Source organism: Sebastes fasciatus, chromosome 6 (assembly GCF_043250625.1).
Source record: "Sebastes fasciatus isolate fSebFas1 chromosome 6, fSebFas1.pri, whole genome shotgun sequence".
Classification (NCBI taxonomy): domain Eukaryota; kingdom Metazoa; phylum Chordata; class Actinopteri; order Perciformes; family Sebastidae; genus Sebastes; species Sebastes fasciatus.
Genome location: NC_133800.1, coordinates 24829612 through 24855639, shown reverse-complemented (window position 1 = coordinate 24855639; position 26028 = coordinate 24829612). Strand labels below are relative to the sequence as shown.

At 41.7% G+C, this 26028-nt stretch overlaps 1 protein-coding gene across 3 annotated transcripts in view; it reads left to right on the top strand.

The window, feature by feature from the left end:
• Window positions 1–25202, top strand: part of fgfr1a (fibroblast growth factor receptor 1a) — a 34645-nt gene extending 9443 nt beyond the window's left edge. The window contains exons 3-18 of one of the 3 annotated variants that reach the window (XM_074638752.1): window positions 6505–6747; window positions 7011–7100; window positions 8456–8628; window positions 11882–12005; window positions 13556–13746; window positions 15612–15756; window positions 18838–19028; window positions 19432–19577; window positions 20008–20129; window positions 20720–20830; window positions 21706–21896; window positions 22084–22206; window positions 22296–22366; window positions 22464–22601; window positions 23652–23757; window positions 23849–25202. In XM_074638752.1, the coding sequence (XP_074494853.1) occupies window positions 6505–6747; window positions 7011–7100; window positions 8456–8628; window positions 11882–12005; window positions 13556–13746; window positions 15612–15756; window positions 18838–19028; window positions 19432–19577; window positions 20008–20129; window positions 20720–20830; window positions 21706–21896; window positions 22084–22206; window positions 22296–22366; window positions 22464–22601; window positions 23652–23757; window positions 23849–24025 (2342 nt within the window). In that variant the 3' untranslated portion in view covers window positions 24026–25202. Of the gene's footprint in view, window positions 1–6504; window positions 6748–7010; window positions 7101–8455; window positions 8629–11881; window positions 12006–13555; window positions 13747–14677; window positions 14829–15611; window positions 15757–18837; window positions 19036–19431; window positions 19578–20007; window positions 20130–20719; window positions 20831–21705; window positions 21897–22083; window positions 22207–22295; window positions 22367–22463; window positions 22602–23651; window positions 23758–23848 lie in introns of all 3 variants that reach the window. The other 2 variants (XM_074638750.1, XM_074638753.1) reach the window with 2 other exon arrangements.
• The last annotated feature ends 826 nt before the right edge of the window (window positions 25203–26028 follow it).

Below are 26028 nucleotides of genomic sequence, written 5' to 3'. Positions count from 1 at the left end.
TTTGTTTTGTGTTGTTCACATAAGAAAAGAATATTCCCTGAACAAATTAATTTAATTAATTTTCTTCAGGGGCCACTTGGACTAGCCATTCAAACGGTTACATTACCCCCCATTAAGCTTTTCCCAGTGAGATCATTCAGAGCAACTTGTGGTTTTGTCTTAATCATTTCAATGTTGGTATATCTTATCTTTATTCGGACTGTCAATCAATTTAAAATATTTAATCGCATGTTTGTCCATAGTTAATCGCAAATTAATCACACATTTTTTATCTGTTCAAAATGTACCTTAAAGTGAGATTTGTCAGGTATTTAATACATTTATCAACATGGGAGTGGGCAAATATGCTTGCTTTATGCAAATATATGTATATATTTATTATTTGAAATCAATTAACAACATAAAACGGTGACAAATATTGTCCAGAAACCCTCACAGGTACTGCATTTAGCATAAGAAATATGCTTAAATCATAACATGGAAAACTGAAGCCCAACAGGCAACAAACTGCATGTGATTATCATAAAGTGGGCATGTCTGTAAAGGGGAGACTCGTGGGTACCAATAGAACCCATTTTCATTCACATATCTTGAGGTCAGAGGTCAAGGGACCCCTTTGAAAATGGCCATACCAGTTTTTCCTCGCCAAAATCTAGTGTATGTTTGGAGCGTTATTTATCCTCCTTCATGACAAGCTAGTATGACATGATTGGTACCAATGGATTCCTTAAGTTTTATATGATACCAGTATCTTCACTCTTTAAAAGTGAGCCCGATACAACCTAAAAATAAAAATTGCGTTTAAGAAATTAGTGTCGTTAAAACAGATTTGCATTAACGCGTTATTGTTGCGTTAACTTTGACAGCCCTACTTTTTAGTTGTGACAGTGAAATGTCAGAAAGTGTATGGCGTTCCCGGAGGATTTGTATGACTCGATGCTCTGCTGTCAGTCAAAGTAGATGAGCCGCTGACCCTTCAGTGGAGGGCTCTTAAAATGTAGAGCTGCCACAGTTCTGAGAGACTCTTTTCAGACAGTGATGGAGGCCCAGAGGAGTACGGCTCTGCTGACTCTCTCGGAGTGGACAAAACAAGCGAAGTAACTTTCAGGATAACACCAGATTCATTTTATTTTCCCTTCGGCATTCATTTCCACTGAAGGATAACAAATCTCTCTGTCAGTGGAATTATATTAAGATGGTGCACTATTATGATGATAGTGACACAGATCAACGTCATCATTTGATTTAGGTATTGGTTAGCAGGAAACATAAGAATTAGTGGTGGAAAAAAGAAAAGCTTCTTATATACATGCTATTTTTCTGTTGAAAAATTCAACATCGATGCACAAAACTGCTTTATTTGAATTTTAAAATGGTGTTTCATGAATAAGACTTTAATACGCCATTCAAAACAGTAGCTACAATGTACGATGACGAGAGAAAATAACATTAGACAAATGGTTAAAGCCAATTCCATGCAAAGAATTATGACATTAAAACTATCATCACATAACAGGTATCCAGCTGATAATACAGGAACAATAACTTTTCATGATTTGTATTGTATATTATAGGGATGCACCGATTTATCGGCCGAACATCGGTATCAGACAATTTTCGCCTCAAATAAGATGACATCCACCGATGGCAGTGGCTGATGTTTATGTGCCGTGTTGCATTCATTTTGTGCCGGCTAAATGTTGTGTTGTTAGCTGCTTATTTAGTTACATTTCATTTATGTTTCACAAAATGTTTTTGTTGGGCTATGTAAGTACTGCAAAATAGATTCCTCTCATTGAGTAGGTAGTTGTATACAAGCTAAAGGGCTTTTAAAGCAGTTATTTTTCATGTGAAAGAAGGTTATTTTAAAGCTTGTTTCGTAAATTTGTACGATATAATTTGTGCTCATTCAAGATATGAATGAAGGGCTAAATTACTTTAAAAGCGAAGACAGTTATTTTTTTATAATGAATATGTCTTTGTTTCCCTGGCATCAAGGGGGAATAAATATCAACAAAACATAGGTACCGGCTATCGGCCAAATTTTTATTTTAATCATCGGTATCGGCCCATAATTTTGCCATCAGTGCATCTCTAGTATATTAATGATTATAGAAGAAAAAGCAAATTTTCCCCAAAGCTATTTATGGATAGAGGGCTGAGCTGTGAACATGATGTCAAAGCTCAATTTGTAAAGAATGAGCAGAATCTGTAAAGCGATTGAAATGTTTGGAAGTATCTCTTTCCAGTGGTGCTCTTGAAAGGAGGCTTTCTGATGCAGTTTGACGCTCTAAATGGCTGAAACGGTTAAATCACTTTACCTAAGAATTACCTATGGGTGGGGAAATCTGGTTAGACAACAAGGACAGTGATGCATGTGTTCTTTTGAGTGTAATGTAATTAGTCCGTGTTGCAACATGTCTCTGCCAACCTATTTTTTAAAAAGTGTGAGCCTGTGTTTCCTTAGACTAACCGGCAGCAGAGCAGACGGTACTAATAACAGAACTAGATCAACATAATTCTTTTAATAAGTCCTGGTTTCCCTGTGTGTGTCCATTAAAGCCATAATGTGAGGCTAAATGTAGCTGAACTCATTTGAATGACACTGGAACAACTTTGCACTGCACAGTAATCCTTGTAGCTCCCAAGTGTTAATCCATGCTGATTGTCAGCGGCTCATTTAGGAATGAAAAGCTCCTCCGCTGGAGTGCTTTCAGGAGGGACACTCGCTCAGTGAATTTTTTCTTTTTGGGGGCTTGCTAATAGGCATTGTCCTATTCGTTTGCTTCCTGCCAGTCCTGCCTTTTGTCTCTTATCAATCCCCTCTACACATCACCCACCCCTTCACTCTGGTGTGGTCGGATCAGCTAAGGAAACTTTGCCGTTTTTTTCTGTGTGTGCCACCGCAGAGCCTCAACCAGCCCGACTTTTACTGCAGTCAACCATCACTCCAGTGAAAACAGGAAATCCCAGAAGTCATTCACGCGGCATATTGCTTCCTATCTCGTAGCCAGAGAAGGTTCCGTAGTCTGGCGCCAACTCTTCCTTTTTAGTTTTTAGTGAACTCCCCCCCCCTTAAACCTCTCAATGATTTCTTCTTCGCAAAATTCCTTTCATGATTTTATGTCATTAGGCTGATTTTAAACAATGTCAATCAATTTTTCCAAGTGGTTGGTGGAACACATTCCAGATGGGTTGCTTTCTGAAAATATGGTCCCTTTAATCCAATCATAGCGGCAGGAGGATTAACTGAGATGAAACATCCTCGAATTCAAAGGAAATGTTGGAAACTTGGCACCGAACTTTAGTGCGTTGAGAAATACATTTTACTGTGAGTGATACAAGTGTGTTGCTATTTGTTATTAGCATCATATTTCTACACTGAGTCAGAAAAATGGTAGCTCCGTCTCTCTTTTTAGACGGTAGTAGGGTTGATTTGACTACGTTGTGTTATATCTTCCTCCAGTTTTAAGTAGGTTGTCACAAAAGCACAAATGGTCCCGACTGTGGCCTACAATAAAGCAAATTTTACAGCTTTTATAGGCGTTTTATGATGTCTGCGGCCAGATTAACAGCTGGGATGTTGACACAGTCTTATCAGTGGCATCTCCATTTAGAGGGCAGGGACAGAAACACACACAGCGAGCGCAGAGACGTTGTGTTGTTTGAGGCTGTGTCCTGGTTGGATAGCCATAGCCCATCACTAAATACCTCTTCTGCTTTCCCCCCTTTTTGGTTTTGTTTTTGAGGAGAAAGTTGATCCTACCCCCTGGCCCCTTTTCCTGCTGGGATTAAGGGCCTGTCAGACATATGTGATCCAGGAAATACCTTTACTAGGCCCAAGTGGGGTCACCATAGCAACTGGCACTAGAACCTGCCGCTGCAGGCCCTCTCTCGTTCGCTCCTGTGCACATGCTCGCTGGCTCGCTCTCCCCGCTCCCTCTTCCCCTTTATTGTTTGGAGGCCTTTGTTGTGACGGTGGGAGGGATTAGTCAGGTTTGCTGATGTTGTGCTGAGGTTATACTATATAGATGTGCTTCCTGTTGTGAGGAAGCGCGTTTGCAAACATGGCGTGCTTTGAGAACAGTTCCGAATAATCTCATCTTGAGGGATTGCTCACCGCTATGGCATTTGATTATGTAGTTCAATTTGTTTTTGCTAAAATGCCAAAGGGACTATGTAGGAAATGGGGGAAGGAGGATGAGTAAAATGGGAAAACTTTGTGTCGCTACTTGGCACCAGAACAGAACTATGTTAAGTAGAGCTGAAACTATTAGTCGATAAAGCAATTAGTCAATCAACAAAGAATTAATCTGCAGCTTTTTTAATAATCGATTAATTAATTTGAGTCATTTTTCAAGCGCAAAACTTTAAACATTATTTGGTTCCAGCTTCTCTAATGGGAGGATTACTACTTCTTGCCTCTGCTAAATATCTTTGAGTGTTAAGCTGCAATGATTAATCAATTAGTTGTTGACTATTCAATTAATTACCAACTATTTTGATAATTAATTAATCGGTTTGAGTAATGTTTTTAAAGAAAAAAAAAGAAAATATTCTCTATTTCCAGCTTCTTAAATGTGAATATTTACTGGTTTCTTTACTCCTCTATGACAGTAAACTGAATAACTTTGAGTTGTGGACAAAACAAGACATTTGAGGACATCATCTTGGGCTTTTGGGAAACACTGATTGACATTTTTCACCATTTACTGACATTTTATAGACCAAACAATTAATCGACAATGACAATAACGGTTAGTTGCAGCCCTAATTTGCAGACACCATCTTGGGTTCTGGGAAATAGTGTGTCATTTTTCCCTATTTTCTGACATTTTATAGGTAATTAATTCAGGAATATAATCAGCAGATACTGAAATTTATAGTTAGTTGCAGCTCTAATGTCCACAGAATCAGGATGCTATTTCTACTTAATTGGAACGGTGCACCTTGTGTGCCTTTTTGGCGTGGATGTGCCGTCTTAGAGCAAGAATGTCAAGCAAGTTGGCCAGCAGTGACGATCTTTACCTTTTTGTAACTAGACAAACAACACTATTGTGATGGACAACGTGTCAGTATAATTGCGTTACCCCCTCCCCCTTGCCGACTACGTAGTCATTTAGAACAGGGGGGCTCAGGTGTCTCGCTCCGTGACGCCTCCCCTCTCTTCAATCCTCTAATTGAATTTCACCTTCCTTTCCCAAGTAGCTCCTTGCCTGCCTGACGATGGGGCCTTAACTAATTTGGGATATGATTTAATTTGAGGGAGAGGTTGGGCAGGCGGTTTTGCAGAGAGGAAATCAAGGAAAGACTTTTCTGCTGTCTCCTGGACGCTGTTTTATGATTGAAGTACTTTTTGATGTGTCTAGACTCTACAGTACAGAAACAGCCCCGTTTTTTGTGCGAGAGCTCTCTGAAAATTGTAGACACTCTGTACCCCGTCAGTTACTATTCATTATTTAGTCAGTGATATTGTGCAATGTGCATTTTGTAACACTTTATAATAACCATCATTTATAAATGGTAAATTGATAGTTTATTAAACTTAAGTTAATAGTTATTTTACTGTTAACAGTCTAATAAATGATAATTTATTGTTTACTAATTATAATAGTAATGCTATAATTTGTTATTCCAACAGTTTATATGTATATATATATATATAAAAGTATCTGTTAATGATTAAGATATTATTTGCAAACTTTAAAGAAATTGTTTGTAAAACATCTATAAACATTACATAGATAGATATTTGTAACACTTTAATGGTTAATAACTGTTTTGTAAACAGTCTATAAACAGTTATAAGTTGCAACTGATGATTATCACACCTTGGTAAATGGTTAATAAATACTTTGTAAAGCATGTATAAATATAATTTAGATAGCTCGTTCATACTTTGTCAATGGTTAATAGTTGGTTTCTGGTCCATCTATCTATGTAATGTTTATAGATGTTTTATAAACGATTTCTTTAAGGTTTACAAATCATTTCGTAATCACTAACAAATGCTTAATATAGTTTATAAAATGTTATAATGTGTGCAACAATAAACTGTTAATAAATAGTGTACTAATGTAATAAGAATGTAATTATAATTTTCTCTTATCAGCTATGATACAATATATAATTTATAAACTAATTATTTCATATTACACAAACTAATGATAAAATAAATTTATAAATTATAGCATTACTAATAATTAGTAAACATTATTAATTATTATTTAATTGTTTAACAGTAAAATAACTTAACTAAGTTTGATTAACTATATAAAGTATTACCGTGCATTTTATTTGAGTATGATGCAGCAATCCTGGTGGTTATCCTATTGTGAATGACTTTGCAGTATGTATCATATACTGTAGTTAGCTTGTGCCAAAGATATTAACTTTTTTATGTGCCCATGGAGCCTCTGTTGTGTTTATACATAAAGTTATTGAGTTTTAAATGACCTACTGAGCTGTTGAAATAAAACCACGTCCTACTATTTTCCTTGGTAGTCTCTGTGGAAACGCAAGCGAAGCTGTACACGCGCTATCCCGGTGATCGTCTGGATCTGAGTTGCGCTGCCAAAGACTCCCTACACGCCGTCAACTGGACCAAAGACAATGTGGCGGTGGTGGACGGAGAACACACGCGCATCCGCAGTGGCCAACTGGAGATCGAGACGGTGGAGCTGGCGGACTCCGGTCTGTACGCGTGCACCACCTTCGGCAACCACAGCGACTACTTCAACGTCACAGGTAGAGTCATACAAACAGTGCCGATGAATTAGAGCAGCCTTTGTAGTTTGTTGTTACTCTAAGTGCAAATGTAAATAATTCAGATCATGGTCATGAAATGGCATCAAAATGTTGCCATCACAAATGAAAAGCGAGCCGTATAGTGCCTGGAAATGTACATTTTTAAGGATTTATCACACTTTTGTTTTGTCTTAAAAATGTATCATTGAAAAAAATACTGTGTGGATCAGTATAAATGAAATTGCAACTTTCTGTTTCACTAGTTGATACCCTGGCCTCATCGGAGGATGACGATGAAGATGAAGAGTCTTCATCAGAGGAAGCCAAACTGTTGGGCAGTCAAAAACTGCTGCGTAAGTGTGCCGCTGATCTCTTCGAGTTACTAATGCTACTGCAACAAATGGTCATTACTCGCTCGCCCAGGGTCACAGGCTTATGAGTAATTGTCATGAATGGTCAGTGATTTGAAAGCTTTATGATTCAATTATGGGTCCGCCACGTGTGTGCGGGTCACACTTGGGTGAATGATTTCACTCTGAATCAGAGGGTTTTCACTACCTCAGTGACAGCTTGTACATGAGGAATGTCCCTGCGGTGACTAACCGTGGTTAACCTTAGATGTCTTCCAATTTGTCTATAGAGGAATTAAGACACTCAGGCTTCATCATCTGGCTCCTCCTGCCCACTCTGCCCGCAAAGAATCCAGCAGCTGCCGAGCTTGGCAAGCGTGCCGATCCTTGAGTTTGTACTCTGAGTTCTAGTCAGAGCTTTATGTCCTTCTGAAATGTACACATGACGTTACTTAACTGAGGCAATTTTGAAACCACAGCATCTAAAAAAAAGTTGTTGTTATTTAAAGAAACTGAAGTTGTCTACCCGTCCAGTACTGCCAGGTCTTTGACTATAATTTAAATCTTTTTTTTTTGGGTGAACATGCATTATGTAATCCATCCATCCATTCATTTTCTGCCACTTAACCCAGGCTGGGGTCGCGTTGGCAGCGGGCATAGCAAGGAAGTCCAGACATTACTCATTGCTCCTTAGGGTGAGCCCAGCCACCGTATGAAGGAAACCCATTTTGGCCACTTATATCAATCTCATTCTTTCGGTCACTACGCAACACCTGATCTGGTGTGAATGCTGCCTTACCCAGAAAGTCCAGCCCAGCTATATACCTAGTTGGTACCACTCCACCTCCCGCACTAGCTTTAGTTCCTTCCCTGCCAAAGAGGTGACGCCTAGGACCCCGCCTTTGCCTGCCGCCCAGCTGACAACGCACCGACCCAAATGCCTATCCCTTCGGATGGTGGGCCCACAGGACGGCTCCTTGTTCCTTTGGAGCTGTGTGACCGGGCCCCAGACCTGTTCCTGTTCTAGGCGAGCAGATCTTTCTTGGCCAATTCGCGTGTGGTCTGTGAATCGCTCTTAGTCTGGCTCCTCTCATTGGACCAGTTTGTCTTGGGAGACCCGATCGGGAGCTATTGCGCCGACAACACAGCTCCCAGGGTCACAGGGAAGGACATACCCCTCTACCAAGATAAGGCGGTGATTCTCGAAGGGTCATTATGTTCTCTATGAAAAGGAGCTTGAGGTTTAGGCTACTTAAAATGAGTGTTCAGCTTTAGTTTTGTGTCTTTTTAAGTTAAGCCTCTATCAAACACATGATGTATTTGTTACTCATCTGCTTATTTCTGTCTTATTCTTTTAGCGATGGCCCCACAATGGGCTCATCCAGAAAAAATGGAGAAAAAGCTTCACGCTGTCCCAGCCAGCAAGACGGTGAAGTTTCGATGCCAGGCCAGCGGCAATCCAACTCCCACTCTGAAATGGTACAAGAATGGCAAGGAGTTCAAGAGAGACCATCGCATTGGAGGCTTCAAGGTTAATAATTTAAAAGATATTTTTGGAAATGTGTTCCCCCTCAGCTTCTTCTTAGTGACACTACCCCCTCCTTAGCATTTCTTATTGAATCACTCTAAGCTCTTTCACTACGAGTGGAGATGTGTCAGTGATCTCATCTTCACACATTAGATCACCACCCCCCTCCCCTGGAGTAAGAAACACTTCCTGCGAGTGAAAAGCAAGTTTCACATTTGACCTGAGAAACAATACAAGATGAAACCCTATGCCACAAAAAGGAACGTTGTGCCATAGTAATAATACCTCCAGGTGGGCAATTCTAGACGTCCGTTTGGATGAAGGATAACATTGGCTGTCCTCATTCTGGGTATCAGTCTTTTCTGTAATTACATCCATGCAGCAGTAAACCTTCCATGATACTCACTGTATTTGTGACATATGATGTGTGCTGTGATAACTGTTTTTTTCAAAGTCTTCCCATTTCCAAGCAAGCTGTATTCAAATGTGATGCTAACTGCTGATAAACTGTGACATTATAGAGTGCTACAGGAATGAGGAAAAATGGCATCATGACCCCTGAAGCTGCCTTCACACGATAAGAAATTTGCTCTTCACTCACCGCGAGGTAGGGCTCAGAGCCTCGGCAAAGCACAGTGCAGCTCAAAAAGAGCGCAAGGACCGTCATTCACAGTTTCTAGGCAGCAACAACAGTTGCCGCTGTTATCTCATTGGTTGCGCTTTGAAAGGTCAGCAACAACCAAGGTCAAAGTTGAAATAATTTTAACTTTGATCGCAGCGCTCGGTGGCAATTTCGCATCCACCTAGTTGGGCGACACTGCTCTCCCCATTAGGAAAACAATAGCACAGCCAGTGTAGAGCAATTTTACCGCTGATCATGTGTGGGCGGCAGGGGCGGCGTATTAGGGGCGGAGGGCAAATCAGCTGTGAGCTCCAGATCAGACTGGAGCTGGAGACGTAACCACCCTCAAAGATGGGTTAGTAGTACTTGTTATCTTCCTACGTTCGTACTTTTTTTTGTTGATCAGAAAACACATGTTTTATTTGTGATATTTACTGGAAATAACATACGATATAGCCAAGAGCAAGTAGGTTGTTATCTAGTGATCTTCTCCAGCCAGCTGTCACCTTATTATGGTTTCTGTTTTGAAATAAGGAGGTACTTGAGGCTACAGATAACTCCTCAGGCACGCTCTGCGTCTTGCTCATGCCAGGGTCAAAATGTGCACACAGACAGCTGCCGAGATCCAGTAAACAGGGAGTTAAACAACACATTAATCTAACAGTCTGACTGATTTCTTCCACAACTATAATTTAAGTTAATAAAGACTAAATGTGGATGTTTCACTCACCCGTTGTTGTCCCTGCTCAGCCTGCTGTAGTGTAACATTAGTCCATTGTTTTATTCCATGATACTGAACAGAATAATCCAAACAGCGAGAAAAAGTAAGATGTGAGAGGAGCACAGGATGCTTTTTACTCTCTTGGTCCTAATTGTGCTTTAATGCACCCGGTCTGTAGGTTTACTTTCTCTCATTTTTTTCTATTGAGCTAGATTAAAAAAAAAAAAACACGCAAACGGAGCAGATCAAAACGAGGCTTCTTACTGAAATATTGTTGTGACGGTTCATATTTCCCAGAGTTTCCATAGTTGTCTCTTTGCACTGTGTGTTTGTGTTTTATTTGAACCATTAGTGAGGTGGCTGTTATATTTTTTGACAGGTAGATCGTAATAAAGTTTCACTAGTGAACGCTACGCATATAACTGCGAGCGTCAATGCTTCTGCTGAAAGTGTCAGTAATCAAGTTAATATTTTCATTTACATCCAGGACAACTGACCCGGTTTTCTCGGCTCATTTTATCGAAACTAGTCAGCCGTTCCTCTCAATAGGAGTGACAGGAAAAATAGGAACCGTATATCTGATATAACTTCAGACAAAACATCACGCCGTGCTGTGCAGCGCAGCGCCGTGTTGCTCGCAGCGCCATGTTGGTCGCAGTGCCGTGTTGCTGTGCAGTCAGTTAGGTCTGTCTGACCTTTCAACCGGATGTTGAGACGGTCTCGGATGGAAAGGGTGAAACAAGTAAATTAGTCCATGGGACAGATGTAAAGCTCTGTGCCATGAACTAAAATGATTAACTTCACCTCCATATATTTACCGTAGACTGATATTTACCATCTTCAACCTAATCAACCAACATATAATATGGTCATTATGTATTAGCAGGCTGTAAATACTGTGCTTTATGTACCTTCACATTGACTTCTCTGAATAGCTGCATCCAGTTGCCTCACAGGTGTGGGACGTATGTGCATCTGCAGCCCTCCTCCTTCCCTGCATCTGTTCTTCCCATCAAGGTGTACGCTAGTCCAGCCTCGTCCCGAGCTTCCCCAGCCCATCTCCCTCCCCAGCTGGGACACATTTTAGGAGTTTCCTCTCAGCTGCCTGCTCCCCTCGCCCCCCCACCCAGCCAGGCAGCACACTTAACCATCTGGCTGCTGTTTTTTCAGTCAAGGTGCAAAGGTCTGCATCAACGGCCGGGGACGTCTCTCATATCCCTCCCACACTTTTGCTTTTATGGCTGGGCTTCTATTGTTCATATCGTCTGCGTGGAGACGCGCAGGAGGGAGGGAGTAATGTAGACCACATGTATATGAAGCCAAGCACAACACATCTGGCAGCAGGCAGCTGGACTCCCTCATCACGTTTTTAGCTAAATGAGGGAAACCGTATGGCTCGGTCTGTGTGTATATGCATGTTTGATGTTGCCATTGCCTTAGAGGTCCGTTGGCTAATCACACACTGCCGGTCTTGGCAGATTTATGGAAGAAAAAACTATAACATGTCTGAAAAAAAAGCCAGACATCAGTTGGCGCTAATAAGACAGGCTGTTGGGGCAGATGTGTATAAAACATGCACCCATTTTCCTGTGGTCTTTGTTCGGTTAGGACAAAGATCCGCTGTTTATAACATCGGGAGGTGTCACAGGAAGAGGGAGGAAGTGTGTTATCTTGTTCTCATCACATCACACATCATTGACATTGTTAGCCGTTGCTTTTGCAATGAACAAAATTTGATTTACCACAATTCATATGAGGAGAAAGCAGACGGAGAAACGAGTTCTTTCAGGTTTTTGGTGTTAAACGCAGAATTGCTGTCTAGCTCCATCTCTGTTGCCATGACTATCTCATTACTGGTTTCATTTATGTTAAATACAATTGTACCACTGTAACCTTTGCTTTTCCCCGTTTAGGTCCGTGACCATGTGTGGACCATCATCATGGAGTCTGTGGTACCCTCTGACAAGGGAAACTATACCTGTGTGGTGGAAAATCAGTACGGCAGCATTAATCACACCTACCAGCTCGATGTAGTCGGTAAGTGTAATCATGTTGTTGGTATGTGAAGCCACGATTTATTGATCACGGTTTAATCACCTGTTGAATATTCATGAGGCTCTAGAGTCATGTTGGATCAATCTCACACATATTTCACACCAGTACATCTGATTAACCAGTCAAATCCTTATCCCAAAAGCACAGGGACAGTCTTGTGTAGGGGGAATTGGGTCTTTTTAGCTGGTATTTGATAAATAAAGCCTGTTTGCTTATGGCTTGAGTTATGGATCCATGTAGAGAAGTGATTACTCTTCAAGGACCTGCCCTGTGACTCGCTCTCACACCACTGGTTCAATAAATCACGGACCCTCTTCCTCCGTCACTCACTGCTGTCCCCTGGGCTTCGCCTGACCTCAGTAAAGGTCTAGACCCTGATGAGCAGTGATATCGCTTCAGTGGGGGGAGAATGTTGTCACAAGTGCCCACGAATGTCTTGGTGAGAAAAGCCTGTACAGTTGATGCCAAATTCTTGGCTTGTAAGTTTACATTGGAGAGTTATCAGTCATCAAAATGGAGCCACAAGAACATTTCATTTCACAGTAATGGCTCCAGATCAGATACTTAACTTGCTATTGTGGCCAACTCTTAATAATTACACCAGCAGCTCATGGCTGTGGAAAGAGACACTTTACTTCTCCATATAAGACCGTGGTTCCTAACCCGGGGTCCGGGCCCCACTCAGGGGGTGCGCCAGGATTTGTCTGCTCTGAGGTTGTCAAAAAATTAGATTTGCACATATAATTTATAACTAAAATCAAAATAACACACTTACTGGATAATTTATACAAAAGTCTGCGTAAAACATATTTAAAAAGATATTTCTTTTGCTACTTAATAGGCCACATTCTGTTTAAACCCAGTATTTCTGCACAGTTGCAGATAAAGATCAGGCTACACTAATATTATTAACATTATACTATTTGTAGAATTAGATTCCAGGCTGCTTAGGATTGTTTCCGACTCGTGTGATCCAAACAGTTCATGTTTTTATCGAATAAAATATTCTGCTTCAATCCATATTTGATGGCGTTTAGCCATTCAAAAACAACAGTTTCAATGTGGTCAAAAAACTGTTTGCTCTCCCACTTGCCGCACACAAAGAGAGACACGCACTGAAGAAAGCTGATTTATTAAAAAAAAGATGAACATATTTAATACACTAAATCGCTTTATTCAAATTGGAGAGGATTTTTTTCGAGGATTTGTCATTTTATTTAGCTTTTCTCAGCTTTTCTTAGAAAAATACTAAGGACATAGGCTGGGAACCACAGCTATAAGAAATGATAGTCTGTAATTTACAGTATCAGATTAAATCATACAGGCGACCTTGTTTGCCGTCTGCCCCGAGCATTTCCAGTAACAAAGCCTTGACGTGACAGAGGTTTTATTTGGCTTGTGTTTGAGCATCAGACAGCCGTGTGTACTTTTGGATGATTGCATGTGTTTGTCTTTGATATGGGGTGGCTGCTTCGCTGCTCGCCAAACTTCTTCTAAACTAACGTTTGTGTGTGTGTTGGTTGTGCTTGCAGAGCGCTCTCCCCACAGGCCAATCCTGCAGGCCGGCCTGCCAGCTAATCGCACCGCGGTGGTGGGCAGCGACGTGGAGTTTGAGTGCAAGGTGTTCAGCGACCCTCAGCCTCACATCCAGTGGCTGAAGCACATTGAGCTCAACGGGAGCCGAGTCGGTCCTGATGGTTTGCCATATGTCCGTGTCCTCAAGGTAGGAGCTTTCTCTCATCAATCCTGCAGCAACAAACCAGTTGAAATGATCATTTTTGTAATGCTAAATAGGAAAATGGAATAATTTTGATTAGATATTGTCCTCTATTGCTATATCGGTTCTTTTCTTGGATAGCCAGTACTGTCTGGAGGGATGCACCGATCGGACTTTTTCAGACCCGATAGCGATACCTGGACTTTGGGTATCGCCAATGATGAGTACCGATCTGATACGAGTGTTTAATTAATAAGTTGTACACCTCACTGTGAGGACGTGACTGGGATCATTCATTCATGTGTAAGGCAACAACAGGCTTGATTTAAACATTGATTTATTCATTATTGAAATAATAAATCGTACACCAGCAAAATGGTAAAAAAATTTCAGAATCAGAATGATCTTTATTGTCATTATACTCGGGTACAATGAAATTTTTCAGGTACCCTTGTTGTAGTGAAGATTAAACCAAATAGATAAATAAAAGCATGGTAGTAAAACAGTAATAGCAGCAAAAAATAAAAAATAAAGAAATCTACAAACAGTAGCAGGAATTGACAGGAACCTGTTAAAACCTTAACAACCCATTTTAATGCAGCAACAAATTGGTCAAAACTTAAACAGGAATTCAAATTCCAGTATATACTGTATATAGTATATAAACGTAGAACTAAATAGAACCGATACCCGATCGAACTGTTTGAGTCAGTATCGGCCCGATATCCGATTGGTGCATCCCTAACTGTCTGTAAAAGCGGTCCAAAGTGCATCCTATGTGATATACAGTATATGAACTTTATCTTGCTATTGTAACCCTGAACATAACCCACACAAATCAAAAACAGCTTTTCCTGAATTCTTTACCCTTAATGTGATTTTGTGTCTTGCTATTTTGTTGTTGTCTGTGCTGCACATGACATGTTTGTATTTCCAGCATTCTGGGGTCAATAGCTCGGACGCTCAGGTGCTGACCCTCTACAATGTGACTGAGGACGAGAGCGGAGAGTATATATGTAAAGTGTCCAATTATATAGGAGAGGCCAATCAGTCGGCCTGGCTGACTGTCACCAGATATGAGCCCACAGGTAACCACCACGCAGCAGCGCAGGGACGACACAGTGGAGGCGCTTCTAGGACCACCTGGGAAAGACTAGGGCCGTAAAACTCCAGACAACCTCAGCTGTTTCTCTCCTCCCTCCCTCCGTTTCTCCCTCCCTCTCCTCCTGCCTCAGTGCTCCTGACTGTAAATGACGCTATGGAAAATTCCCAGCAGAACAGTTGAAAGTGTTTAGTCTCAAGTTTATGTTGGACCCGCTCTCATTCCTGCCCCATGCCTGTGCTGTGCCCTCCTAATAAGGGCCTCTCTTGCCATCTTCTTCTATTACTCTCGCTCCCTTGCCCTTCAAAGTCCTCCATACACGGCTTACAGGCTCTCTCCCCCTTTGTTTTTTTCCAGCTGTCCTTCTCTGCCTACCTTTGTTTCACAGACCTCCTGTTTGTCTAATGCTCGCATAGTTTGCAGAAGTGTGTGCGTGTGTGTGTGTGTGTGAGAGAGTGTGCCCTGTTCTGCTGTGGAGTTTTCCATGTTGCCCATCTCTTGCATGTAGAGATGAGACTGAGGTATTTGATGTGGTGATGGGGTGGCCCAATGTGGGGTTCAGCAGCGCAGAGTCAACCTAACCAGCTCCTCCACTAACAGATACTGGAGTCCTCCGCAGGGGCTCTCGCTGGTACTTTTTGGGCAGATGGTGTCGGATCGAGGAGGAGAACGCTCCTCCACCTCCTTTCTCTTTCAGAATCCTTTACTCATGGTTCCCTTTCCCCCTCTTGGGCCTCTTGTTGGGTCTGCTTCCTTTCTTATTTTCTAGACCGCTGGCCTTAACACCACGGACAAGGAAATGGAAGTCCTCCAACTGAGAAATGTGTCTTTTGATGACGCTGGGGAGTACACCTGCTTGGCGGGCAATTCTATCGGGTTCTCTCATCACTCTGCATGGTTGACCGTTTTTGAAGGTATCAGTGGTTCTGTCTCTCTCCTGTATTTCCATTTATTTCTCTTTTCCAACTCCAGCCTGGCTGTCCACCTTCACATTTGCCAGAAAAGAGTCTTTCACTCTCGTTCTGTAGAAAAATGTGAGAGGAAGCCAGGGCGAGTTACAAGTACTAAAACTACCCCTCTCTCTGTCCTCAGCATGGCTCCTGCTCCATCTAAGCTCTCTAGATGGGAGAGTATGGGCCATGCTCTGCTGTTTCTTTAAATGAAATCCGCTAATGCCAAACAACCCAGGAGCTGTCTGCTACCTGGTCTACCATGACAAAAAAAAAAATCACCCTATAGAAACAAGACCACATAGAAGTATACTTAATGATCTCAGCCAGGTAGAACTTCACATTTCTAGAGGGGTTGTTTGGCAGCTCTGATCAGATTTCACTTTGAACTGTCTCTCCCATTCTGCTCTTTAACTGGTGTTTTGCATTCGATTTGGTGTAAAGCTGATTTTCTTTGACAAGCGCTACAAATGACATGTATTCCTGATGTCATTTCCTGCTGTGAGCACAGCGGCTGGCTTTGATAATTGGCTCGCTGTAGTGGACGTGTCTCATTCCTGAGGGCTGGAATGGGCATTTGTCCAATTATCAAGCTGCTTGTCAGTCAGCCTCTTCACACAAGTGCAGCTCACTTGTGTTGCTGGTGTTGGTTAGGGGTGTAACGGTACACTTCAGTCAGTCGGTACGGCACCCTTGGTTTGGGATGCGTTGTTCAACATGTAGTGCTGCCAGCACAAATTACTTGTATGTGATAATCTCCCAATAACAGAAGGCAACACGATGCCATTTCTAATATTTTTCAGCGGCAACTAGAATAACTGTTCAGAATTTACATCTATTCCTGAATAAGTAAAGCTGTATAAATACATTAAAAAAAAAAATAAGATTATACATTGAAAAAAAAAAAAGGGAAGTTAAGGTGTCCATAAGGCATGTTCATTCATTCAGATGTGTTTTTTTTAACAATACACCAAACAGGAATGAGCAGTTGTATGGATTTAAAAGGCATTGTATAAAATGTTCAAGAATGAAGAAAAAGCTTTAATTAGAGCTGCAACGATTAATCGACTAGTTGTCAACTATTAAATTAATCGCTGTTTTGATAAACGATTAATCGGTTTGAGTAATTTTTTAAGAAAAAACAGTCTAAATTGTCTGATTCCAGCTTCTTAAATGTGAATATTTTCTGGTTTCTTTACTCCTCTATGACGGTAACCTACATATCTTTGAGTTGTGGACAAAACAAGACATTTGACGACGTCATCATTTCACCATTTTCTTACATTTTATAAACCAAACAACTAATCGATTAATCGAGAAAATAATCAACAGATTAATCAACAATGAAAATAATCATTAGTTGCAGCCCCTAGCTTTAATACATTTAGCTGCATCATTCATGACCTCAACGGGATTTAAAGCCATAGGTAGACTAAACGCATTCAGAACTGATTAGCTTCTGCGCACAAAGCCACATCCCAAGCCAAGGTGTGCACCGAACTATCTTTTTCACTGAACCATGGAATCCATTACACCCCTAGAATTGGTATGAATAAACGTTGGTGTTTTCACTGACTGGGAGGAAAAAAACAAGATCTGAATTGGACGGTTTAGCAGCATTTATTTTAGCACATAAATATTTCTTAAAAGAATCATTGTTTGTATTACCAGCACCAACACACAACTCATTTTATAAATGCTTTACAAATGATGTCAGAACTGGATATTTTATTAATCAAGTCAAGCAGATAAGCTACTGTATTGAGCTTTGCGGTATGCTGCTTTTTTAGACATACAAGTAGACATGAAACGTGTTTTAGGCTATTTGATGAAGTAGAACTGATGTGATGAAACGTTGTGTGTGTGTGAAGTGTTGATGCACTGTATAAAAGTCAGATCCTTTGCACACTGTTACACCCTTATACATCTAATACTTAGTTCATTAACAAAATATTTATTAGGGCTGTCAAAGTTAATGCGATAGTAACGCGTTAATGCACGCAACTTGCGATTTTTAGGTTGTAGCAGGCTCAGTTTTAAAGCTAGAGTAAAGATGTCATACTAGCTTGCCGTGAAGGAGGCTAAATGACGCTCCAAACTAACGCTGCATTTTGACAAGGAAAAACTGTCTTTGCCATTTTCAAAGGGGTCCCTTGACCTCTGACCTCAAGATATGTGAATGAAAATAGGTTCTATGGGTACCCACGAGTCTCCCCTTTACAGACATGCCCACTTTATGATAATCGCATTTCGCAGTTTGGGGCAAGTCATAGTCAAATCAGCACACTGACACACTGACAGCTGTTGTTGCCTGTTGGGCTGCAGTTTGCCATGTTATGATTTGAGCATATTTTTTATGCTAAATGCAGTACCTGTGAGAGTTTCTGGACAATATTTGTCATTGTTTTGTGTTGTTAATTGATTTCTATTAATAGATATATACATACATTTGCATAAAGCAGCATATTTGTCCACTCCCATGTTGATAAGGGTATTAAACACTTGATAAATCTTCGTTTAAGGTACATTTTGGATTGATTTGCGATGACTCGCGATTTAACTATGGACAATCGTGCAATTAATCACGATTAAATATTTGCAATTGATTCGCGATTAATCAAGATGAACTATTTTAATCGATTGACAGCCCTAATATATTTGTGTTTATGTTAAGAAAAAAGGATTATCTTAATCAAACAATGTGTTTTTGCTTGTGTACCACATCATTTCTATTATTTCTCAGTGATTCAATGACCACTTCTCATATTATTAAATTATGCAGATTGAAGTGCTGAGCTTCAGAAGAAGTGATAATTGTGTTACATTACAAGCTTCTGTCCCGTATGTGTCAAAGGCTCTGGTTTTTAGACAGGGCAGCTGTGTGTTTGTGTGGTCAGTTTGCTTTATTTGTGTTGCTGTGTACGTGGAAGCATGGGTGTGTTTGGTATGATTGGGTGTATAAAGTCAGACCTTCTGTGGTAGTTTGATTTCATGGATGACAGCTGACTCCACCCCTTCCTGCCCTGCGCCCCCTCCCACATCTAGCTGTCCCACACTACCCTCCAGCCAGCCACACCTACCTGGAGGTGGTCATCTACTGTGTGGGCTTCTTTTTCATCGCTGTCATGATTGCCATCGCAATCATTGTCAAGATTCGCACCTCCTCGAAGAAGAGTGACTTCAACAGTCAGCTGGCCGTCCACAAGCTGGCCAAAAGCATCCCTCTGCGCAGACAGGTAACAGAAAGTAGATAGGGGGTTTGGAATATTTACACCTTTTCACCTCTTCTGTCTGTCATTTGTTTAGTCATTTTATTTATAAGTTCAACGCTTTACAATGTATTTGAGCTCATCTGTACATTCACAGCATTTATGTTTATGTTAACAAAACTAAAGCATGCATTCAAAGAGATTTCAGGTTCATTGTAGCTCCTTGAAGTCTTGTACATCAGGTAAGTATTGAGGAGTATTTCCTCTCCATTGGTATGGTACACCTGAGTGGTTTGGGTGGGGTTTTTTTACATTAGGAATTTTATCAACTAAGATTTAATTTTCTTTTTGTAACTCTTGGCTAAATGACTTCTTGCTACTGGTGTCTGTTCCACTATGAGGGGAGTAATTTCAGTCTTCTTTCCATTAGGTGTCTGTGGACTCTAGCTCCTCCATCCACTCTGGAGTGATGCTGGTTCGTCCCTCCCGCCTCTCTTCCAGTGGATCGCCAATGCTGTCAGGGGTGTCAGAGTATGAACTGCCTCAGGATCCCCGCTGGGAGCTTTCCCGCGAAAGGTATGTCGTGGACAAAACCTCCAGACAGGCCTACGAATAAACTAGGGTGCTCACCGACGGCCCCAAACAGTCTGACGGCCAACCGTCGGCTAGAAGGGTCAGGGCCTTTGGAAAAGTGACCTTCTGAAAGGAAAGTTACTGGTTAGAAATGGTCTGTCTGGTTCCTGGGACAGGAACAAGGAAAGCGAGAGTTTCTCTCACTCTTCCTCAAAAAGCTGACGTTGAGGTGCCGTTAGTCAAGGCACTTAAACTGCACCAGAACAATGTGATTGCACAGGGCAACTGTCTGTGTAAAATTGAACTAAACCTCAAAAGCAAAGTGCCTTAAATTGAAGTTTTGAAATCAACTTCAAGCTCACTCACACATAATACAGATTGGGAGTTGAACTGACTGTTAGTGACCGTCTCATGTGTCTTCTCCCCCTCACAGACTTGTTCTCGGGAAGCCGCTGGGCGAAGGCTGCTTCGGTCAGGTGGTGATGGGAGAGGCGCTGGGTCTCGACAAGGAGAAGCCAAACCGTTCGACCAAGGTTGCAGTCAAAATGTTGAAATGTAAGTTTGCTGTTCTTTTAAAAAGTCACAGGGGTAAACAGTAGACTTGGACGGATTGGTACTGAAACCAATGAGATCTGCTGGAATGAGATTTGCAGAGAGGAAAGCTCTTCAGTTTATAGTAACAGAAGTTTTCTCGTCTCCCTGGAGCCTGGACTTCTGGCTTCTGTACAATCTAACACCAAAACTGTGATGAACAGATACTAAGAGACATCTGCCACAGGATCCCAGCCACTGTGCAAATGGGAGAGCAGAGTAACAATTTATGAGAACCCTTGACATCCCATAAAAAACTGTTCATTAAACTGCACGGAGGAGTGAGGATGTAGGGAAAGTAGCATTTATTGTCTCCGACTAAGTGCCTTTCCCCTGGGAGCGTACTCCAAGACAAACGCCAGCCTAACTCCGCAAGAGCTGCAATGTTGGTGTATAATATACACCAAAAAGGCTTCACAATAATCCCCCTGCAGAGTATATATACACTGTATATATACTCTGCAGGGGGATTATTGTGAAGCCTTTTTGGGACTTTTTCACAAACAGAACATCGACTAATTGCCCTAATATGATTTATTTTCCTTCCCCTCCAGCTGACGCCACAGAGAAAGACCTGTCAGATCTGATTTCAGAGATGGAGATGATGAAGATCATTGGGAAGCACAAGAACATCATTAATCTGCTGGGAGCCTGTACACAGGATGGTAGGACCAGACAGTCTGCTACTGACCTGCCTTGACCTGCTGAGGCCAACACACATACACATACACATACACACACACACACACACACACACACACTGTTGTCCCTCAGACAACTGTGAACCTTACTTTGAGAGATGTGTAGAACAGCATGCGTAAACGATTCTGACACCAGCTTCCGAGCTCGCAGTTTGAATCGACCACGGCTGCTGCCATTTCCCTCCAATCATCCCTGACGGAAAAGTGAAGGAAGCTGACCTCTAATGACCCCGCAGTGCACACCGCTCTGTTGCTTCCACACTGAAGCACAAAGCTCTTTGTTCACGCCACTTTATTAACTGTTTTGACATTGAATTGTGTCTCGAGTAACTAATTTGCCTTCATCTATTGATCTCAAAGTATTTATAACATCTGCCAATAAGTGCAGTTATGTGTCGATATCTGTCAGTCGATTAAAAGAGTTAATCGCAAATTAATAGATTAATCGCAGATTTTTTTTATCTGTTCAAAATGTACCTTAAAGGGAGATTTGTCAAATATTTAATACTCTTATCAACATGGGAGTGGGCAAATATGCTTGCTTTATGCAAATGTATATATTTATTATTGGAAATCAATTAACACAAAACAATGACAGATATTGTCCAGAAACCCCCAACAACAGCTGTCAGTGTGCTGACTTGACCATGACTTGCACCAAACTGCATGTGATTATCATAAAGTGGGCATGTCTGTAAAGGGGAGACTCGTGGGTACCCATAGATCCCATTTTCATTCACATATCTTGAGGAAAGTTAACACGTTATTATCGCATTAACAAAATAGTCCCATCAGTAATGGTGATGATTTATTCTTGTATTTCTTCCAATTGTTTCTAGGTCCTCTGTATGTGATAGTAGAGTACGCATCCAAGTGCAACTTGCGGGAGTACTTGCGAGCCCGGCGCCCACCAGGCATGGAGTACTGCTACAACCCAGACCAGGTTCCCATAGAGAACATGTCCATCAAAGACCTGGTGTCCTGCGCTTACCAAGTGGCCCGAGGCATGGAGTATTTGGCCTCCAAAAAGGTAACAACAAAGTTCAACCATCCGTTCTCAACCTTCTATATTAAATGTACAGAACCCGGTAGAGAAACGCGTCTCTGTGCAAAATGTACACGACTTTGAATAGTAAATATCCTCGACAGATTAGGTCTCGTATTTGAGACACTGATTCTCAGGACATCGGTTCTAGTAATGTCTGTTATTTGTGCAGTGCATCCACAGAGATCTCGCCGCTCGCAATGTTCTGGTAACGGAGGACAACGTGATGAAAATAGCTGACTTCGGCCTGGCAAGAGACATCCACCACATTGATTACTATAAGAAGACCACCAATGTGAGTATCATTTGTTTAACACACGGGCCCATGGAATTATCTTAATAGGCTACAGTAGACAGGCATAACATGCATACCTTTTTCCACAGGGTCGTTTACCAGTCAAGTGGATGGCTCCCGAGGCTCTGTTTGACCGGATATACACTCACCAAAGTGATGTGTGAGTATCACCTGTCGTTACTTTACCAACGCAGTCTTGATGGAAACATTTAGTTTGTGCAGAAAATGTAGACGTTCTTGTCTGTAACTGTCCACAGCTGGTCATTTGGGGTGCTGCTTTGGGAGATCTTCACCCTGGGGGGCTCTCCGTATCCCGGAGTCCCAGTGGAGGAGCTGTTCAAGCTGCTGAAGGAAGGTCACCGTATGGACAAGCCCACAACATGCACTCATGAACTGTAAGGAAGCATTACACATCTTAGATTAAGCATGTTCCTCTTCTGTAACCGCTTCAACTCTTACTATCTCTATTCCAGCATTTCCTTATTTGGTAAGATAAAACTAATAGGGGGGGGATTAAATGGTATGGCATGGCCAGATGTGTTGTTATTGTCTTTTTTAAAAGGTCTTTTATTGTGGAATTATAACTTTTTGGGTACACTTGACACAGCACGTAGAACCTATGGTCACTACATGATCAAAACAACGCTGTAATGCTGACACAGCTGCATTGTTGGTTGATGTCATCACACTGGAGAAGTCATGAGGATTGTTTTTTACAGAGTTGCAAATATAACGCTGAGAGTGACTCGAAATATGTCCCACTTTGATATTCTGGCCCATGAGCTGAATAATGAGCTGTGGTTTTCTGTTTTTGAGCTTGCCTGGTCACAACCAGACTCTCTGAACCAGATGTTGCCTACATCAATAGTATAACTATTGAGGGGACGTGTGTTGTGATTGAAACAGTCTTTTGTTTTCAATTTGAGCTGCCAAGAGAGTAAGCCAAGTGAATGGCTTTTTTAAAACGTCATTTTGTAGGTGACAGACAGTCTGCGAGGCTTTTGCAGCTCAGTCGCTGCTGTGTCTCATGCATGGGCACAAACAGTTGACATTAATGTTACCCATGTTGTTGTATATCAGAAAAACCCCAGGTGCTTAGCAACGTAATAATGATCCCCATCACTGTTTGTGTGGCGACCAATAAAATGAAACGCTCACAGTTTTTGGAGTGAGCTCCAAATGGAACATATTGTTTTTAGACTGTCACCTTCCAGCTACTGCAGGATGTTCAGGGGATGTTCAGGGGTAGATCAAAAGTAGATCAAAAGTATGTGTCACATAGAAGTGGTGTACATCTGGTATCAAAAACTTTTAACATTTGGAGATTTCTGTAAGAATTACATGGAAACTGAGCCCGCTACAACGTCGGAATGTTTTTTTTAGAAATTACTGCTCAAAGATTAAAAGCAATATAATCTTGACTGCTCAATTTTGTCTCTCTGCAGGTATATGATGATGAGGGACTGCTGGCATGCTGTGCCCTCTCATAGACCCACGTTCAAACAGCTGGTAGAGGACCTGGATCGCTGCCTGGCCATGACATCCAACCAGGTCAGTCCTCCTCTCCTCGTACAAGGAAGAAGCAGAAAACGCTGTTTTTGAAAGTGAACTGATTTTCTTTCTCCCTTTTGTTGCCCTACAGGAGTATTTGGAGCTGTCGGTGCCTCTGGACCAATACTCCCCCAGCTACCCGGACACCCGCAGCTCCACCTGCTCCTCGGGCGAGGACTCGGTCTTCTCCCACGACGCCGGAGCGGAGGAGCCCTGCCTGCCAAAGTTCCCTCCCCATTCCAACGGGGCAGCCATCAAGAAACGCTGATACCTCATCTCCATTCAGACAAACATTGACATTTCCTCCGCTCCCTGCCTCATGGGGTTGGACTCTTCCCCACCTTCCCAGGGATGAAGCTAAAATAAAAAAAAAAAAAAACAGTGCTCTGTGAGAAAGGAGCTCGGAGAGACACCTCGTAGAACTTGTTGGATCACGTGGACTGAGGAGTGCAGCCGTTTCCCGGTTCTTGGTGACGATGTTTATGGGGCACTTTGTATTAAACGGGAGTTGTCACAGTGTCAGGAAAAAAAAAAGAGAGCAGACTCCCACTCTTCTCTCCACTTTGGGCATTCCACAGGTCAGGAGAATCTAAAGGACTGACTAAGTCAGATTTTTTTGTTGTTGTTTTTTTCCCCTCCATGGTTGTTTCGTCAGTAGTGAAGGACAATATTCTGCTTTTCACCAAATCCAGAGAATATTCTACCAAGGGACAAACAGCACCGTGGTCCTCCGCAACATTCACTATCTTCTTGTAAATACAGTTAGAAAATTATAAATATGAATATATATTTACATTGTACTCTTATTTTTATTACCATAATTGATTTTCTTTTGTACAAGGTTTGTTTGATCCATTTTTTTTAATATAGTCTGTAGGGGCAGTTGTTACATGAGAATATCTTTAAATTGCTGAGGATTACATGGCCAGTTTCTTTTTCTTGCTGTATCACAGCTTTGATTCCCCGAAATTTACTGCATAATCATCAATGGAAAAATATATATTGGGCTTTCTATTTTTTAACTGTAAGTGCTTTTCATAACACAAAACCTGCAATACGGTGTAACTCAGTGTTTGGGGTTTCTCTCCATCAGAAGATTTATGAAAATATGTGTTGTGTGTATGCATGTGTGTACGCTGAGTGTGTGTGTGTTTGTGTGTGTGGAGAATTTTATCTTGTCTCATTCAAGATTGTTCATTTACTTCAAGGATGGTCACAACTGTAAATATTCCTGGTTGTACGCCATGCTTGTTTAAATCCAGAGTGATTAGCTTCAGTCAACATCATGCACTTCCACTGTGCATGCCTTCCATGTGATATCTTCTATTGTAAATGCTTTAACAGGAGTTACATTCGCTGCCATATAACTTCTGACGAAGGGGTTGCAGAACACGTATGTCATCGTAAAAGGATTACATTAAATAAAAATGCTATCGAAAAACAAACCGCCAAAGCTTTCAGAGTTTGAACTCGACTCCATAAACGCAGCCTATAAATATCGAGGATTTTCATGTTTGTGATGTAAATCATGTTTACAGAGATGGCCACTTCAATCGCACACCCATTTAACACGGGTTGCTGGGGGCTGATTAGATATGATAATGTGCTGCTGACATCAGAAGAAATGTTGGCGAGCGCGGAGAGCCACAGCCGGCAGTAAACATGTAATTTATGGCCGTGGGAATGGCTTGGCAAGTGCTGGTGCTACACTTCCATCCATCAGCCGCACCAACCTTGATGCCCGTGTCTGGCTCTGGCTTCCTGCCATTGGCTGATGCATCACCTGGATTGCAGTCTCCACGCAACAGGCTAAAATCAGCCGCGACTGGCTCTCGACCTTTTTTAAAAGCCGGCTCTTACAGCTCGGGTCGATGCAGTTAGCCTTCTGTTGCGTACTGTATTACAGCGGAGGGGGGGGGGGGGCAGTTTAGTCGTTAATGGAGAACAGATCCTTGTTACTTTTATTCCAACAGTTATATGAATCCAAGCTGCTGGGATTTGTAAATTCACACAAACATGCTCGACAATACTTGTCTTGGCCTTCAAGGGTACAAGGTCACGTCTGGATTACTGTAAACAGCCACCTCCTCCACACACAGGATATAAACAAACATACGACCTTTTTGTTTTTGGGAGAAAAATATCATCCACTCCTGGAAACGGAGGGGTGTAATAAACAGTATCATCTGTGCTGTGGTTGAGGTGATGATGAAGAGCTCTATTTGAGAATAGAAAGGACAGGAGAGGCCTCGCTTTATAACCTGCTAATGG